This window comes from Petromyzon marinus, unplaced genomic scaffold (assembly GCF_048934315.1).
Source record: "Petromyzon marinus isolate PM22_M1 ecotype Great Lakes invasive population unplaced genomic scaffold, UKy_Petmar_22M1.pri1.0 PM_G_Scaffold_83, whole genome shotgun sequence".
NCBI lineage: Eukaryota > Metazoa > Chordata > Hyperoartia > Petromyzontiformes > Petromyzontidae > Petromyzon > Petromyzon marinus.
The window spans coordinates 705,118-723,063 of record NW_027423039.1 but is presented as its reverse complement, the minus strand read 5'-3'; the positions used below and the strand labels follow the sequence as shown (position 1 = coordinate 723,063).

The 17,946-nt window shown below is 50.9% G+C and overlaps 2 protein-coding genes across 2 annotated transcripts in view; one reads left to right on the top strand and one right to left on the bottom strand.

Moving 5' to 3' along the window:
- Window positions 1-12,651, bottom strand: part of LOC116937258 (mutS protein homolog 4-like) — a 33,073-nt gene extending 20,422 nt beyond the window's left edge. Inside the window, exons 1-9 of the mRNA XM_076062982.1 lie at window positions 11,156-12,651; window positions 10,490-10,647; window positions 8,880-9,131; window positions 7,480-7,676; window positions 5,204-5,311; window positions 4,029-4,144; window positions 3,306-3,479; window positions 1,728-1,897; window positions 529-596 (exon numbers count right to left, since the gene is read on the bottom strand). Coding sequence (XP_075919097.1) covers window positions 529-596; window positions 1,728-1,897; window positions 3,306-3,479; window positions 4,029-4,144; window positions 5,204-5,311; window positions 7,480-7,676; window positions 8,880-9,131; window positions 10,490-10,647; window positions 11,156-11,160 — 1,248 coding nt within the window. The 5' untranslated portion in view covers window positions 11,161-12,651. The remainder of the gene's footprint in view (window positions 1-528; window positions 597-1,727; window positions 1,898-3,305; window positions 3,480-4,028; window positions 4,145-5,203; window positions 5,312-7,479; window positions 7,677-8,879; window positions 9,132-10,489; window positions 10,648-11,155) is intronic.
- Window positions 12,652-14,777: 2,126 nt separating this feature from the next.
- Window positions 14,778-17,946, top strand: part of LOC142921677 (uncharacterized) — a 39,732-nt gene continuing 36,563 nt past the window's right edge. The window contains exon 1 of the mRNA XM_076062981.1: window positions 14,778-14,889. Within this exon, the coding sequence (XP_075919096.1) occupies window positions 14,839-14,889 (51 nt within the window). The 5' untranslated portion in view covers window positions 14,778-14,838. The remainder of the gene's footprint in view (window positions 14,890-17,946) is intronic.

Genomic DNA, 17,946 nt, shown 5'->3' with positions numbered 1-17,946 from the left:
GGTGTGAAAACCACAGCAAGAAAATGTTATTCTTTTATATTTATATTATTTCCCTTCTACGTGACTTTACCGAATATAGATAGATACATGTAGAGATAAATATAGACAAATAAATAGATCACTAAATAGCCTCTCTCTCTACATCACGGGTGGGGAACCTTTTTTCTACCAAGGGCCATTTGGATATTTACAACATCATTCGCGGGCCATACAAAATTGATCAACTTAAAAATTAGCCCGTTATATCTGGTCAAACGTTTAATTAACTCGCCCCTAATGTGATGGCCTGGAACTGCTTCTCTTTGGCGAGGCGTTTGGTGATGTTAGCCGGTATTGATGATGTTGTTGCTACTCACAACTGCTCTTCCAGGATTGCTCTACCTAGATTTATTGAATTTCGAGTCCCGCCTGCGGTTGCCTTGGCAGGGCCAGAGGCTGGACGTTCCCCACCCCTGTTTAACGTGATGAAGGGGTACTGTGTGGTGCTGAGCGAGGTGATGCTGATGATGATTAAAGTGATCATCTCACCGTCTCTGTCTTAGGGATTTGAATCAGCATTGAGAGCAGGTGGTCTACATCCAGAAACTGACTGATAGCTGCACACACATACACACAGACATCACACATATACACACAGACACACACACACAGACATACACAACAACAACAACCGCCATTCGCCACTAAGTGGCGGTGACGTCACCACGACGCTTGTGCCAGGCCATGTGCACCTTGAGGCCACGTGAAGTGTCGAACGCCCACCGGCAGGAGGTCACGGGGCAGACCCAGGTGCCACGGGTCGACTGACTGAGATGACTGGCTGATGCACCACCTGTGCCCCCTACTGTGCCAACCTGCTGTGCTTTAGCCACCCGGCGCTCCGCTCATTGTTGTGAGCGTCGCTCCTCCGCCCTCCGTTGTTGTTGGAGGGCGACTGCCTCCAACTGCCCAGTAGCGTCCTTCACGAGCCTCCTCCACAGAGGCCGATCTTGACACCGCTGGTACCAGTCATCGGCAAGTCCACTCAGCTCCACGTCCTCCTGTACCACATCACTCCATCTCTTATCTAGCACAAGCAGCATCCGTTTAGCCCCCTCGATCCGGCCGAACAAAATCTGTTTGGGCATGTGGTGATTGGGCATGCGGGCTACATGGCCCAGCCAACGCAGTCTTGCCTGCCGGAGGAGCTCACCGATGGGACTTTGTCCAGATTTTTCGAGGATTTGTGAGCTCCTTACACAATCCAGCCTGGTTAAACCCAGGATTGATCGTAGGCAGGCCAGCCTAAATATTTCTAACCGGCGAAGATGTTCCATTTGGGGGGTCCACGTTTCACAAGCGTAGAGAAGGGAGGGAAGACCCAAAGCTTCGTGCGGAGCGACAGACCAGGTAACTTCCACACAGCGTTACGCAACCGATGAAAAGACATTGCCGCTCGACTGATTCGGAGTGCGATCTTTGCTGTTAAACCAGAGCCGGTCATGAGCGCACTGCCCAGGTATGGGAAACTCTCCACTCGCTCCACAACTGCCCCATCACCCACCCACCCACTCACCCACCCACATACCCACTCACCCACCCACGCAACCACTCACTCACCCACTCAACCACCCACCCACTCACTCACCCACTCACGCACTCACTCACCCACTCACGCACCCACTCACCCGCCCACCCACATACCCACCCACCCACTCAGCCACCCACCCACCAACCCACCCACCCACCGGCCTGCACTCTATAGAAGTTGTCTTCCTGCATCAGCTCATCCACACAGTCGAGACGGCCTCTGAGCGTCTCTTCGTCCACCAGCGGCTCGTGGATGTTGGCTCTGAGCCGGCGCGCTCCTCCACGCGTCCTCGTGTAGTTGAGCACCCCGAATAGCGAGTGGGAGCTCCTGGGTGCACGCTCGCACGCACACACACACACACATGCACACACACGGGTGGAGGAGGGTCACACACACACACACACCAACACACACCCACACACACTCATACCACACTCGCACCCACACATACACGCACACACACCAACACACACACACACTACCACACTCGCACCCACACACACCCCCACACACACCAACACACACCAACACACACACTAACACACACACACCAACACAAACCACAAAACAACAACAACAACCGCCATTCGCCACTAAGTGGCGGTGACATCACCACGACGCTTGTGCCAGGCTATGTGCACCCTGAGGCCACGTGAAGTGTCGAACACCCGCTGGCAGGAGGTCACGGGGCAGACCCAGGTGCCACAGGTCGACTGACTGAGATGACTGGCTGATGCACCACCTGTGCCCCCTACTGTGGCAACCTGCTGTGCTTTAGCCACCCGGCGCTCCGCTCGTTGTTGTGAGCGTCGCTCCTCCGCCCTCCGTTGTTGTTGGAGGCCGACTGCCTCCAACTGCCCAGTAGCGTCCTTCACGAGCCTCCTACACAGAGGCCGATCTTGACACCGCTGGTACCAGTCATCGGCAAGTCCACTCAGCTCCACGTCCTCCTGTACCACATCACTCCATCTCTTCTCTAGCCCGTGCCGCACCCATTTAGCCCCCTCAATCCGGCCGAACAAAAGCTGTTTCGGCATGCGGTGGCTGGGCATGCGGGTTGCATGACCTATCCGAGGGGCCACTCTATCCCGAGGGGCCACTTTAGCCAGCACCTGTGACAGGAGGTCATAGAAGGCATCTGACTCATCGGCTTTGCCTGCATCCCTCCACGGATGTTCATCTTCGGTGGGGGCATAAGTAACCACGACCACCATTCCTCGCCTCGGGTTGATGGGAAGGCGAGCCCAAAGTAGCCTGGGGCTTACAGCTTCCCACACCTCACCGCCACGCTCCCACGCCCCCTTCATTCTTTTGTTCAAAAGAAGAACCACTCCCTGTTGTTTGGCAGTTTGCTGCCCCGAGTAGAGGACTGTCCTCCCCTCATAGTGGCAGGAGCCAGAGCCGGTCCACCGGACCTCCTAAATGCCACATAGATCCAGGCGGTACCGGTCCAGCTCCCGACAGAGGAGTGGCAGGCTCTCCTCCGCAGTGAGCGTTCGAACATTCCACGTGGCCACCCGTAGTGGTTTTTCGTTGTTTCTGGAGGAGCCCCGAGGGTAGATATTCAATCTCCTGGCTCCACACACAACCACACACACCACACACACCCACACACCCACACCACACCAACACCCACACACACACACCACACACACCAACACACACACACCAACACACAGAAGGGGGAGTGGCTATCCCCGCTAGCGAGGGAGGAGGAGGAGGAGGCATCGTCTACCGAGGGTCGTGGGAGTTGCGCAGCAGCTCCAGGTTGGCGGCCGTGGTGCCGTCGATCATGGCGGTGCGCTCACTGCCGCAGAAGGAGACGCGCACGGAGGCCGGGGCGAGCACCACGCCCTGGATGAACTCCACATACTGCAGCAGCGCCGCCAGCGAAGCCAGGCAGTAGTATCTGGGGGTGGTGGGCAGGGGCGAGGGTGAGTGGGAGGGTGAGAGGGGGGTGGGTGAGTGGATGGGTGAGTGGGTGGATGAGTGGATGGGTGAGTGGATGGGTGGGTGGGTGAGTGAGTGGGTAACCCTAACCCTAACCACTCCATCTCTTCTCTAGCCCGTACCGTGCCCGTTTAGCCCCCTCGATGCGGCCGAACAAAAGCTGTTTGGGCATGCGGTGGCTGGGCATGCGGGCTACATGGCCCAGCCAACGCAGCCTTACCTGCCGGAGGAGCTCACCGGTGAGCTCCTCACCCACTCACCCACACACTCACCCATAGACCCACACACTCACCCACACACTCACCCACACACTCACCCACACACTCACCCACACAATCACCCACAAACTCACCCACTCACCCACATACCCACACACTCACCCACACACTCACTCACCCACTCACCCACCCACTCACCCACCCACACACACACCCATAGACCCACACACTCACTCACCCACCCACTCACCCACACACACCCACACACTCACCCACACACACCCACTCACTTCCCCTGCACGTCCATGAGCACGGTGGCCATGTGGGGCACGCAGAGCCTTCGCACGGCGTCCATGCCCCGCTCCTCGTTGAAGTATTTCCTCAGCACCGTGGTCACGTGGGCCTCCTGCACACGCACTCACCACGAGGTGGCAGCACCCACTGTGGTGCGTCTGTGGGTCTCTGTGTGATGAGTCTATCGGTCTCTGTGTGGTGAGTCTATGGGTCTCTGTGTGGTGAGTCTGTGGGTCTCTGTGTGATGAGTCTATGGGTCTCTGTGTGATGAGTCTATGGGTCTCTGCGTGATGAGTCTATGGGTCTCTGCGTGATGAGTCTATAGGTCTCTGTGTGGTCTGTGGGTCTCTGTGTGGTGAGTCTATAGGTCTGTATGTGATGAGTCTATGGGTCTCTGCGTGGTGAGTCTATGGGTCTCTGTGTGATGCGTCTGTGGGTCTCTGTGTGGTGAGTCTATGGGTCTGTATGTGATGAGTCTATGGGTCTCTGCGTGGTGAGTCTATGGGACTCTATGTGGTGAGTCTATGGGTCTCTGTGTGGTGAGTCTATGGGTCTCTGTGTGGTGAGTCTAGGAGTCTCTGTGTGATGAGTCTATGGCTCTCTGTGTGATGAGTCTATGGGTCTCTGTGTGATGAGTCTATAGGTCTCTTTGTGATGAGTCTATGGGTCTCTGCAGGATGAGTCTATGGGTCTCTGTGTGGTGAGTCTATGGGTCTCTGTGTGGTGAGTCTATGGCTCTCTGTGTGATGAGTCTATGGGTCTCTGCGTGATGAGTCTATGGGTCTCTGTGTGGTGAGTCTATGGGTCTCTGTGTGGTGAGTCTATGGCTCTCTGTGTGATGAGTCTATGGGTCTCTGTGTGATGAGTCTATGGGTCTGTATGTGATGAGTCTATGGGTCTCTGCGTGATGAGTCTAGGAGTCTCCGTGTGCTGAGTCTATAGGTCTCTGTGTGATGAGTCTATGGGTCTCTGTGTGATGAGTCTATGGGTCTCTGTGTGATGAGTCTATGGCTCTCTGTGTGATGAGTCTATGGCTCTCTGTGTGATGAGTCTATGGGTCTCTGTGTGATGAGTCTATGGCTCTCTGTCTGATGAGTCTAGGAGTCTCTGTGTGATGAGTCTAGGAGTCTCCGCGTGGTGAGTAGTGGCGATGCCGTCCGTGCGTGCTCACAGGGAAGTAGTCCCTCAGCAGGGTGAACATTTTGCTGGCGTTTGGGTTGCAGGCCGTGTGGGGCATCACCACCTCCAGTGGGCGTAGCACCTGCAGCTTGGTGATCGCCTGAACAAGCAGCAGCAGCAGCAGCGCCAGCAACGAGAACAACAGGCTGAGGTGCAGCAGGAGGAAGTCACGGGACAGACCCAGGTGCAGTGGGTTGACTGCTGTGCCAGGCTAGGTGCGCCAGGAGGAGGTCACGGGACAGACCCAGGTGCAGTGGGTTGACTGCTGTGCCAGGCTAGGTGCACCAGGAGGAGGTCACGGGGCAGGCCCAGGTGCAGTGGGTTGACTGCTGTGCCAGGCTAGGTGCACCAGGAGAAGGTCACGGGACAGGCCCAGGTGCAGTGGGTTGACTGCTGTGCCAGGCTAGGTGCACCAGGAGGAGGTCACGGGACAGACCCAGGTGCAGTGGGTTGACTGCTGTGCCAGGCTAGGTGCACCAGGAGGAGGTCACGGGACAGACCCAGGTGCAGTGCGTTGACTCCTGTGCCAGGCTAGGTGCACCAGGAGGAGGTCACGGGACAGATCCAGGTGCAGTGCGTTGACTCCTGTGCCAGGCTAGGTGCACCAGCAGGAGGTCACGGGACAGACCCAGGTGCAGTGGATTGACTGCTGTGCCAGGCTAGGTGCACCAGGAGGAGCTCACGGGACAGACCCAGGTGCAGTGCGTTGACTCCTGTGCCAGGCTAGGTGCACCAGGAGGAGGTCACGGGACAGACCCAGGTGCAGTGGGTTGACTGCTGTGCCAGGCTAGGTGCACCAGGAGGAGGTCACGGGACAGACCCAGGTGCAGTGGGTTGACTGCTGTGCCAGGCTAGGTGCACCAGGAGGAGGTCACGGGACAGACCCAGGTGCAGTGGGTTGACTGCTGTGCCAGGCTAGGTGCACCAGGAGGAGCTCACGGGACAGACCCAGGTGCAGTGCGTTGACTCCTGTGCCAGGCTAGGTGCACCAGGAGGAGGTCACGGGACAGACCCAGGTGCAGTGGGTTGACTGCTGTGCCAGGCTAGGTGCACCAGGAGGAGGTAACGGGACAGACCCAGGTGCAGTGGGTTGACTGCTGTGCCAGGCTAGGTGCACCAGGAGGAGGTCACGGGACAGACACAGGTGCAGTGGGTTGACTGCTGTGCCAAGCTAGGTGCATGAGGTAAGATAAAATAAAAAAAACTAGTGTTTAATAGTTTAAGACTAACCTAACCTGTCAATGTATATATACTGCATACCGTCAGAATAACGACACGCACACATTGGCACGTAGCTACTTACGTGGCTACGGGGCCCCGCACTTTCAAGGGCCCCGCGCTAAACGCTTTCAAGCGATCAATTCCGGTTCGGTGATTCCGCTCTCTTACCAGAGTACGAAACCGCCCTTCAGCTTTTACGAACGGCCGAGTGTGTTGAAGGTTCAGTTTCAGTTTTCAGTTTATTTTGGGTATAGTCCTGTGAGCCATCCGGCTCTTGAATCGGAGTGCAACCGCAACAAACCAACAAAAACACGAGCAAGAAAAGCATCAAATTTTGACTTAAAGCTTCCGTGACTGCAGTGGTTCATATTCTTAGCTCTTTCGGTAAAGTCACGTTAAAGGGAAATAATAAAATAATAAGCACAGAGACAATTTAAACCGAGAAGATGGATTCTGGCTTAGCAATCATTGGAAGGATTTGATAAACCATTTCAGGTCTTAATTGATTGTTCACGCTTACGGTGGCATTTAGACAGCATACATTAATTTTTCGTCTCCCCCCTCCTCTTTTCAGAACATAGATGGACTCGTCCTTCTAAATAAACTGTCAAATCGCTGCCCGTGGTGCTAACGTTTTATAAATAAATAAATGCACCCTTTAAAAATAAATACATAAATGCAAACCGACACACCTGATGACGACTGTTTGTGTTATGGTCGAAACGTCGTGAGAATTTTTATTGTTTTATATATATTTTATTATTTTATTGTTTCCCTTCAACGCGACTTTACCGAAAGAGCTAGGAATATTAATTACTGCAGTCACGAAAGCTTTAAATCAAAACAACCACAGCCACAAGCAAACTTAGGTTAGAAATGCGTCGCATTATCCGGCCGTACGGCAAGTGACAAAAATGACAATCGCTATACCGCACAGGTGAAGAATGTGCGTGTTTTAGTTTTTAATTCAGGGCCCGCTTCATAACACGCACTGCACGGGGGGGGGGGGCCCTTTATGTTCATGCACGGAGAGAGAAGGAGGCTGACCTTGACGTAGGGCTGGCTGTCGGGGAACTGACACAGGACCAGCTCGGGGCAGCGCAGGTCGATGCTGGCCAGGCCGACCTCGCCCCGAGCGATACCTCGGCCCTCTGCCAACGCCACCACCACCGACCTCGCCTCCACCTCCTCCTCCTCGTCGTCGTCGCCGGCGTCGGCGTCGTCAGTCGTGGAGAACGAGGTCGCTGCGGGGCCACAAGAGAGACGGGGTGCTGCCTCCTGTCGTGAGTCGATGAACGGTGGTGAGTCTACGGGTCTCTGTGTGAGTCTACGGGTCTCTGTGTGAGTCTACGGGGCTCTGTGTGTGAGTCTACGGGTCTCTGTGTGAGTCTATGGGTCTCTGTGTGAGTCTACGGGTCTCTGTGTGAGTCTACGGGGCTCTGTGTGTGAGTCTACGGGTCTCTGTGTGAGTCTATGGGTCTCTGTGTGTGAGTCTACGGGTCTCTGTCTGAGTCTATGGGTTTTTGTGTCAGTCTATGGGTCTCTGTGTGAGTCTATGGGTCTCTGTGTGATTCTACGGGTCTCTGTGTGAGTCTATGGGTCTCTGTGTGAGTCTACGGGTCTCTGTGTGAGTCTATGGGTCTCTGTGTGAGTCTACGGGTCTCTGTGTGAGTCTATGGGTCTCTGTGTGAGTCTACGGGTCTCTGTGTGAGTCTATGAAGGGTGGTGAGTCTATGGGTCTCTGTGTGAGTCTATGGGTCTCTGTGTGAGTTTACGGGTCTCTGTGTGAGTCTATGTGTCTCTGTGTGAGTCTATGGGTCTCTGTGCGAGTCTACGGGTCTCTGTGTGAGTCTATGAAGGGTGGTGAGTCTATGGGTCTCTGTGTGAGTATATGGGTCTCTGTGTGAGTTTACGGGTCTCTGTGTGAGTCTATGTGTCTCTGTGTGAGTCTATGGGTCTCTGTGCGAGTCTACGGGTCTCTGTGTGAGTCTATGAAGGGTGGTGAGTCTATGGGTTTCTGTGTGAGTCTGTGGGTCTCTGTGTGAGTCTATGGGTTTCTGTGTGAGTCTATGGGTCTCTGTGTGAGTCTACAGGTCTCTGTGTGAGTCTATGGGTTTCTGTGTGAGTCTATGGGTCTCTGTGTGAGTCTATGGGTCTCTGTGCGAGTCTACGGGTCTCTGTGTGAGTCTATGAAGGGTGGTGAGTCTATGGGTCTCTGTGTGAGTCTATGGGTCTCTGTGTGAGTTTACGGGTCTCTGTGTGAGTCTATGTGTCTCTGTGTGAGTCTATGGGTCTCTGTGCGAGTCTACGGGTCTCTGTGTGAGTCTATGAAGGGTGGTGAGTCTATGGGTTTCTGTGTGAGTCTGTGGGTCTCTGTGTGAGTCTATGGGTTTCTGTGTGAGTCTACGGGTCTCTGTGTGAGTCTACGGGACTCTGTGTGAGTCTACCGGTGGACGTGGTGGCCCTGCTGCTGCTGCCGGGCGCATGCCTCTGGCGTTGCCGCCGCGAGCTGCCCGGCGCTGCACGGAACCGGGAAGCGGGGAGGGGCACCCGCGGGGCCCAGGAGGAGAAGCCTGGCATCACCACGGTGGGAGCATCACCGCAGCCGCCACCGCCACCACCGCCGCCGCGGGCCCTGCCGCCGCCGCTGGTGGTTGTGGCGGTGTCGGCGTTGCCGCTCCGGTCGGCCCAACCCGACTCTGGGAACAAGAGAAACGGGGGGGCGGCGGACGGAGACTTAATTAAAGCGATCCGTTTTCTTTGAGGCTTCTCACGCTCTCGGCCCTGTTCTAACGTGGCACGTGGGGAGTGCGATGGCGTCCCCAGTGGACGCGGGCACCAGAAGACCGACATCGTTCAAGAGAGAGGCTTCACCAAAAACAGAAGCGAGAGAGCTTGCATACTTCGACAGCTGGCGAGGAACGACGCCTCCCTCTCGTCTCCCACCCACCAACCCCAGCGAGGTCTTCTGCAAAAATCCTGTTCGGCAGGATTAACGGTGCTCCCCTTTGACAAGACCCTAGCGGAGGGTGCGAGCTGATTTTTGAAAGGGGGGGGGGGGGGGTGGAGAGGCTGCGTAGGGCCACACATTCGCTCGACGCAATATCACAGAACGGTGCCCGGAATGGAAAGCCGTGGGCTTGTTGGGGCCTTAACGCTCCGCAGGGAGCGGAGAGCAGCGAGATGCAATCTGTTCCTTAAAACTGCCGTGACCGCAGGAATTCGTGTTGTTGAGTTATTTCGGCAAAAACTCACGTAGGTACGAAAACATTTTAATGGATCACGACGTTTGGATCGCGACACAAGCAACCGTCACCAGGTGTGAAACGAACACAGAAGGTGGACCGCCGACGTAGGAGCTGACGTAGGAGCAGTCCACGTGACCTCACCGAAAGAACCAAAGGATAAGGAGCAAGAGGATCCAAAGTACGGTAATCCGTCAACATCAAAATAATCCGCGGAGAGGCGTCATCCCCCTCAGGGGCGGAGCCAGGATTTTCAGCCCGGGGTGACATTCAACAAATGTTAACTTCAAAAATGATTAGAGATTTCGATTTAAAGCTTTCGTGACTGCAAGGATTCATCTTCTTTGGTTCTTGCGGTAAAGTCACCACGTAGAATGAGAATAAAATAATAAAACAATAAAATTCTCACGAAGTTTCGGCCACAACACAAGTGGCTTTCTTCAGGTTTAAAGGGACAGACCTGTTTGGACGACAGGTGGCCTGAAGAAGGCCACCTGCGTTGCGGCCGAAATGTCGTGAGAATTTTATTGTTTTATTTTATTATTTTATTCTCATTCTACGTGGTGGTGACTTTACCGAAAGAACCAAAGAAGATGATTAGAGAGTCAGGCTTGTTGAACCAGACGCCATCGGTTTGGCGACACGCTCTGACGGTGCAGTTACACGAAGTCCGCCAGACCAAGTGTCGTGCACTTACACGCACAATGTTTCAGATTTTTCGATTTTTTTTCAGGGGTGACAATTGTCTAACCCTGTCACCCCCCCCCGCCCCCTGGCTCCGCCGCTGATTGCCCTCCTGCACTCTCTCCGACCTTGCATCCTGGAGTGGCGTGCCGCGGGCGTGGAGCTGAGCAAAGACGAGGAGGCGGAGGAGGTGGTGGTGCTGTGTAGCTTGGCTCTGGTCTTTGTGCGCCGGGGAGGAGAATCCAGCAGTAGGCCAAACGAGTACTTGGGACCCTTCGTGGACATCCTGCAACCAAGCCTGGGGGTGAGCGAGATGTTGACTACCTCACCTGGTATACAGCAAGACGTCGTGTGTTCCACCACCATCATCATCACGGTGGCTAGGAGATGTTGACTACCTCGCCTGGTATACAGCAGGAGGTTGTGGGTTCCACCATCATCATCATCACGGTGGCTAGGAGATGTTGACTACCTCGCCTGGTATACAGCAGGAGGTCGTGGGTTCCACCACCAACATCATCATCACGGTGGCTAGGAGATGTTGACTACCTCACCTGGTATACAGCAGGTCGTGGGTTCCACCACCACCATCATCATCATCACGGTGGCTAGGTGATGTTAACTACCTCGCCTGGTATACAGCAGGAGGTCGTGGGTTCCACCACCACCATCATCATCACGGTGGCTAGGAGATGTTAACGTCTGAGCCTGGCAGTGATTAGGAAGCTTGGGGAATATTCAAATCTGTGCGAGGGGCTTAACGCTGCTCAAACGATGAGGATCTGCGAGATTACCTCATCCGATTTCAAAAGAGCGGATCACCTGTCAGACACACACACAGACATCACACACACACACAAGACACACACAGACATCACACACACACACAAGACACACACAGACATCACACACACAAGACACACACACAGACATCACACACACACACATCACACAAGACACACACAGACATCACACACACACAGACACACACAAGACACACACAGACATCACACGCACACAGCCATCACACACACACACAAGACACACACAGACATCACAAACACACAAGACACACACACACAAGACACACACACAGACATCACACACACAGACATCACACACACAAGACACACACACACACAGACATCACACAAGACACACACACATCACACACACATCATACACACAGACATCACACACACACAGACACACACAAGACACACACAGACATCACATACACACAGCCATCACACACACACAAGACACACACAGCCATCACACACACACACATCACACACACACAGACACACACAAGACACACACAGACATCACACACACACAGCCATCACACACACACACAAGACACACACAGACATCACACACACATCACAAAAGACTCACACAGACATCACACACACATCACACACACAAGACACACACAGACATCACACGCACACAGCCATCACACACACACACACAAGACACACACAGACATCACAAACACACAAGACACACACAGACATCACACACACAGACATCACACACACAGACATCACACACACAGACATCACACAAGACACACACAGACATCACACACACATCATACACACAGACATCACACACACACAGACACACACAAGACACACACAGACATCACATACACACAGCCATCACACACACACAAGACACACACAGACATCACACACACATCACACACACACAGACACACACAAGACACACACAGACATCACACACACACAGCCATCACACACACACACGCACAAGACACACACAGACATCACACACACATCACACACACACAGACACACATAAGACACACACAGACATCACACACACACAGCCATCACACACACACACAAGACACACACAGACATCACACACACAACACACACACAAGACACACACAGACATCACACACACAAAGACATCACACACACACGACACACACAGACATCACACACAGACATCACACACACACACACAGACATCACACACACACGACACACACACAGACATCACACACACACAGACATCACACACACATCACACAAGACACACACAGACATCACACACACAGACACACACAAGACACACACAGACATCACACACACACAGCCATCACACACACACACAATACACACACAGCCATCACACACACACACACAAAAGACTCACACAGACATCACACACACATCACACACACAAGACACACACAGACATCACACGCACACAGCCATCACACACACAAGACACACACAGACATCACAAACACACAAGACACACACACAGACATAAACACACACAAGACACACAGACACACACACAGACATCACACAAGACACACACAGACATCACACACACATCATACACACAGACATCACACACACACAGACACACACAAGACACACACAGACATCACATACACACAGCCATCACACACACACAAGACACACACAGACATCACACACACACAGCCATCACACACACACAAGACACACATAAGACACACACAGACATCACACACACACAGCCATCACACACACACACAAGACACACACAGACATCACGCACACACAGCCATCACACACACACACACAAGACACACACACGACACACACAGACATCACACACAGACATCACACACACACACAGACATCACACACACACGACACACACACAGACATCACACACACACAGACATCACACACACATCACACAAGACACACACAGACATCACACACACAGACACACACAAGACACACACAGACATAACACACACAGCCATCACACACACACACAATACACACACAGACATCACACACACACACAAAAGACTCACACAGACATCACACACACATCACACACACAAGACACACACAGACATCACACGCACACAGCCATCACACACACAAGACACACACAGACATCACAAACACACAAGACACACACACAGACATCACACACACAGACATCACACACACAAGACACACAGACACACACACAGACATCACACAAGTCACACACAGACATCACACACACATCATACACACAGACATCACACACACACAGACACACACAAGACACACACAGACATCACATACACACAGCCATCACACACACACAAGACACACACAGACATCACACACACACAGCCATCACACACACACACACAAGACACACACAGACATCACACACACATCACACACACACAGACACACATAAGACACACACAGACATCACACACACAGCCATCACACACACACAAGACACACACAGACATCACACACACAACACACACACAAGACACACACAGACATCACACATACAAAGACATCACACACACACGACACACACACAGACATCACACACAGACATCACACACACACACAGACATCACACACACACAGACATCACACACACAGACATCACACACACATCACACACACACAGACATCACACACACACAGACATCACACACACACAAGACACACACAGACATCACACACAAAGATCCCCCGTACAGCCTTAACAATCTGTAGGGGCAAGTGCTGTAAGAGAGTAGCAGCACCTATAAGGGCCGGCACTGTGGTACACAAGGGGGTGGGTGGCCAGTACCACGCCCGACCGCCTTTGTCTCCCCCAGTGGTGATGTTTACTACACACCACCACACCAGGTACTCATTTGAGGCTGAGTCGACCTAGGGGAGGCCCAGGACCGGTTCAGAGAATCGTAGCGCGGCGTAGCGCTAATCACTACACTACCGCTCCCCACATACACACACACAGACACACACACAGAGACACACACATCACACACAGAGACACACACACATCACACACAGAGACACACCCAGAGACACACACACAGAGACACACACATCACACACGGAGACACACACATCACACACAGAGACACACACAGAGACACACACACAGAGACACACACCACACACAGAGACACACACACAGAGACACACACAGAGACACACACGGAGACACACACACACATCACACACAGAGACACACACCACACACAGAGACACACACACGTACACACACGGACACACACGGAGACACACAGAGACATACACAGATACATACTCACATACACACAGATACACACACATACACACAGATACACATACACACACAGAGATAAATACACATACACACAGACACACAGATACACACACTATTACACTATTCAACTACAGACGAGAGACCTTCTGCAGTGATCTGTCAGTGCAGGAGCGGAGCTGCTGTGAGGCGAGGCGCTTGGAGCTCTCTGATTGGTCCAAGCGGCGACTTGGAGCCAATCAGATTTGGTTCCTCCCTAGCCACGTGACGCGGGATTTTTTTTTTCCCGCAAAATTTTTGAGGCTCCTCCTCGGCCAGGCGCCATTTTGAGAGTCGTGAGGTGCGGATTTGATTTTTTTCGGAGCAGAAATTAACGACGATGACGACCCCCCAGGGGTGCGAGATCGCCTCTCGTGAGGGAAAACATGAGGTAAAAAGTGGCCTCAAATGTCCAGCCCGTGATTCGCAGATAGTTTAAATATGCACTGTTGAATTTATGGGCAGTGTTGGGTCTATGGGGCGGTGCTGAATCTATGGGGCAGTGTTGAGTCTATGGGCAGTGCTGAGTCTATGGGGCAGTGCTGAGTCTATGGGGCAGTGTTGAGTCTATGGTGCAGTGTTGAGTCTATGGGGCAGTGTTGAGTCTATGGGCAGTGCTGAGTCTATGGGGCAGTGCTGAGTCTATGGTGCAGTGTTGAGTCTATGGGGCAGTGTTGAGTCTATGGGCAGTGCTGAGTCTATGGGGCAGTGTTGAGTCTATGGTGCAGTGCTGAGTCTATGGGGCAGTGCTGAGTCTATGGGGCAGTGCTGAGTCTATGGGGCAGTGCTGAGTATATGGGGCAGTGCTGAGTCTATGGGGCAGTGCTGAGTCTATGGGACAGTGCTGAGTCTATGGGCAGTGCTGAGTCTATGGGGCAGTGCTGAGTTTATGGTGCAGTGTTGAGTCTATGGGCAGTGTTGAGTCTATGGTGCAGTGCTGAGTCTATGGGGCAGTGCTGAGTCTATGGCACAGTGTTGAGTCTATGGGACAGTGCTGAGTCTATGGGGCAGTGCTGAGGCTATGGTCATTGACAAAATACAAACGATTTAATTTGTGAATAGTTTACCTCGTGAGGGGCATAAGATGTGCCAGTATTCGTCGAGATGACTGTTTTCTTTACACCCCGCGAGTAATTTATTGCTTAAAGGAGACATCGTGGAGGGAAACAATGGGAGTGATATAAAACTACATCTGTGTGCTTTGTGGTTGTTCCTACACGAATGTAGACTGTAGTAATGGTTATTAACCAGAGTGTACTGACAGTCTATAATGTAGACTGTAGCCTGGTTATTAAGTATGGTGAGTGTACTGACAGTCTATAATGTAGACTGTAGTAATGGTTATTAAGTATGGTGAGTGTACTGACAGTCTATAATGTAGACTGTGGTAATGGTTATTAAGTATGGTGAGTGTACTAACAGTCTATAATGTAGACTGTAGCCTGGTTATTAAGTATGGTGAGTGTACTGACAGTCTATAATGTAGACTGTAGTAATGGTTATTAAGTATGGTGAGTGTACTGACAGTCTATAATGTAGACTGTAGTAATGGTTATTAAGTATGGTGAGTGTACTGACAGTCTATAATGTAGACTGTAGTAATGGTTATTAACCAGAGTGTACTGACAGTCTATAATGTAGACTGTAGTAATGGTTATTAAGTATGGTGAGTGTACTGACAGTCTATAATGTAGTCTGTAGCCTGGTTATTAAGTATGGTGAGTGTACTGACAGTCTATAATGTAGACTGTAGTAATGGTTATAAAGTATTGTGAGTGTACTGACAGTCTATAATGTAGACTGTAGCCTGGTTATTAAGTATGGTGAGTGTACTGAGAGTCTATAATGTAGACTGTAGCCTGGTTATTAAGTATGGTGAGTGTACTGACAGTCTATAATGTAAACTGTAGCCTGGTTATTAAGTATGGTGAGTGTAATGAGAGTCTATAATGTAGACTGTAGTAATGGTTATTAAGTATGGTGAGTGTACTGACAGTCTATAATGTAGACTGTAGTCATGGTTATTAATTCTGGGTGAGTGTACTGACAGTCTATAATGTAGACTGTAGTAATGGTTATTAAGTATGGTGAGTGTACTGACAGTCTATAATGTAGACTGTGGTAATGGTTATTAAGTATGGTGAGTGTACTAACAGTCTATAATGTAGACTGTAGCCTGGTTATTAAGTATGGTGAGTGTACTGACAGTCTATAATGTAGACTGTAGTAATGGTTATTAAGTATGGTGAGTGTACTGACAGTCTATAATGTAGACTGTAGTAATGGTTATTAAGTATGGTGAGTGTACTGACAGTCTATAATGTAGACTGTAGTAATGGTTATTAACCAGAGTGTACTGACAGTCTATAATGTAGACTGTAGTAATGGTTATTAAGTATGGTGAGTGTACTGACAGTCTATAATGTAGTCTGTAGCCTGGTTATTAAGTATGGTGAGTGTACTGACAGTCTATAATGTAGACTGTAGTAATGGTTATAAAGTATTGTGAGTGTACTGACAGTCTATAATGTAGACTGTAGCCTGGTTATTAAGTATGGTGAGTGTACTGAGAGTCTATAATGTAGACTGTAGCCTGGTTATTAAGTATGGTGAGTGTACTGACAGTCTATAATGTAAACTGTAGCCTGGTTATTAAGTATGGTGAGTGTAATGAGAGTCTATAATGTAGACTGTAGTAATGGTTATTAAGTATGGTGAGTGTACTGACAGTCTATAATGTAGACTGTAGTCATGGTTATTAATTCTGGGTGAGTGTACTGACAGTCTATAATGTAGACTGTAGTAATGGTTATTAAGTATGGTGAGTGTACTGATAGTCTTTAATGTAGACTGTAGTAATGGTTATTAAGTATGGTGAGTGTACTGGCAGTCTATAATGTAGACTGTAGTAATGGTTATTAAGCTGAGTGAGTGTACTAGCAGTCTATAATGTAGACTGTAGCCTGGTTATTAAGCTGGGTGAGTGTACTGAAAGTCTATAATGTAGACTGTAGTAATGGTTATTAAGTATGGTGAGTGTACTGACAGTCTATAATGTAGACTGTAGTAATGGTTATTAAGTATGGTGAGTGTACTGACAGTCTATAATGTAGACTGTTGTAATGGTTATTAAGTATGGTGAGTGTGCTGACAGTCTATAATGTAGACTGTAGCCTGGTTATTAAGTATGGTGAGTGTACTGACAGTCTATAATGTAGACTGTAGTAATGGTTAAGTATGGTGAGTGTACTGACAGTCTATAATGTAGACTGTAGTAATGGTTATTAAGTATGGTGAGTGTACTGACAGTCTATAATGTAGTCTGTAGCCTGGTTATTAAGTATGGTGAGGGTACTGACAGTCTATAATGTAGACTGTAGTAATGGTTATTAAGTATTGTGAGTGTACTGACAGTCTATAATGTAGACTGTAGCCTGGTTATTAAGTA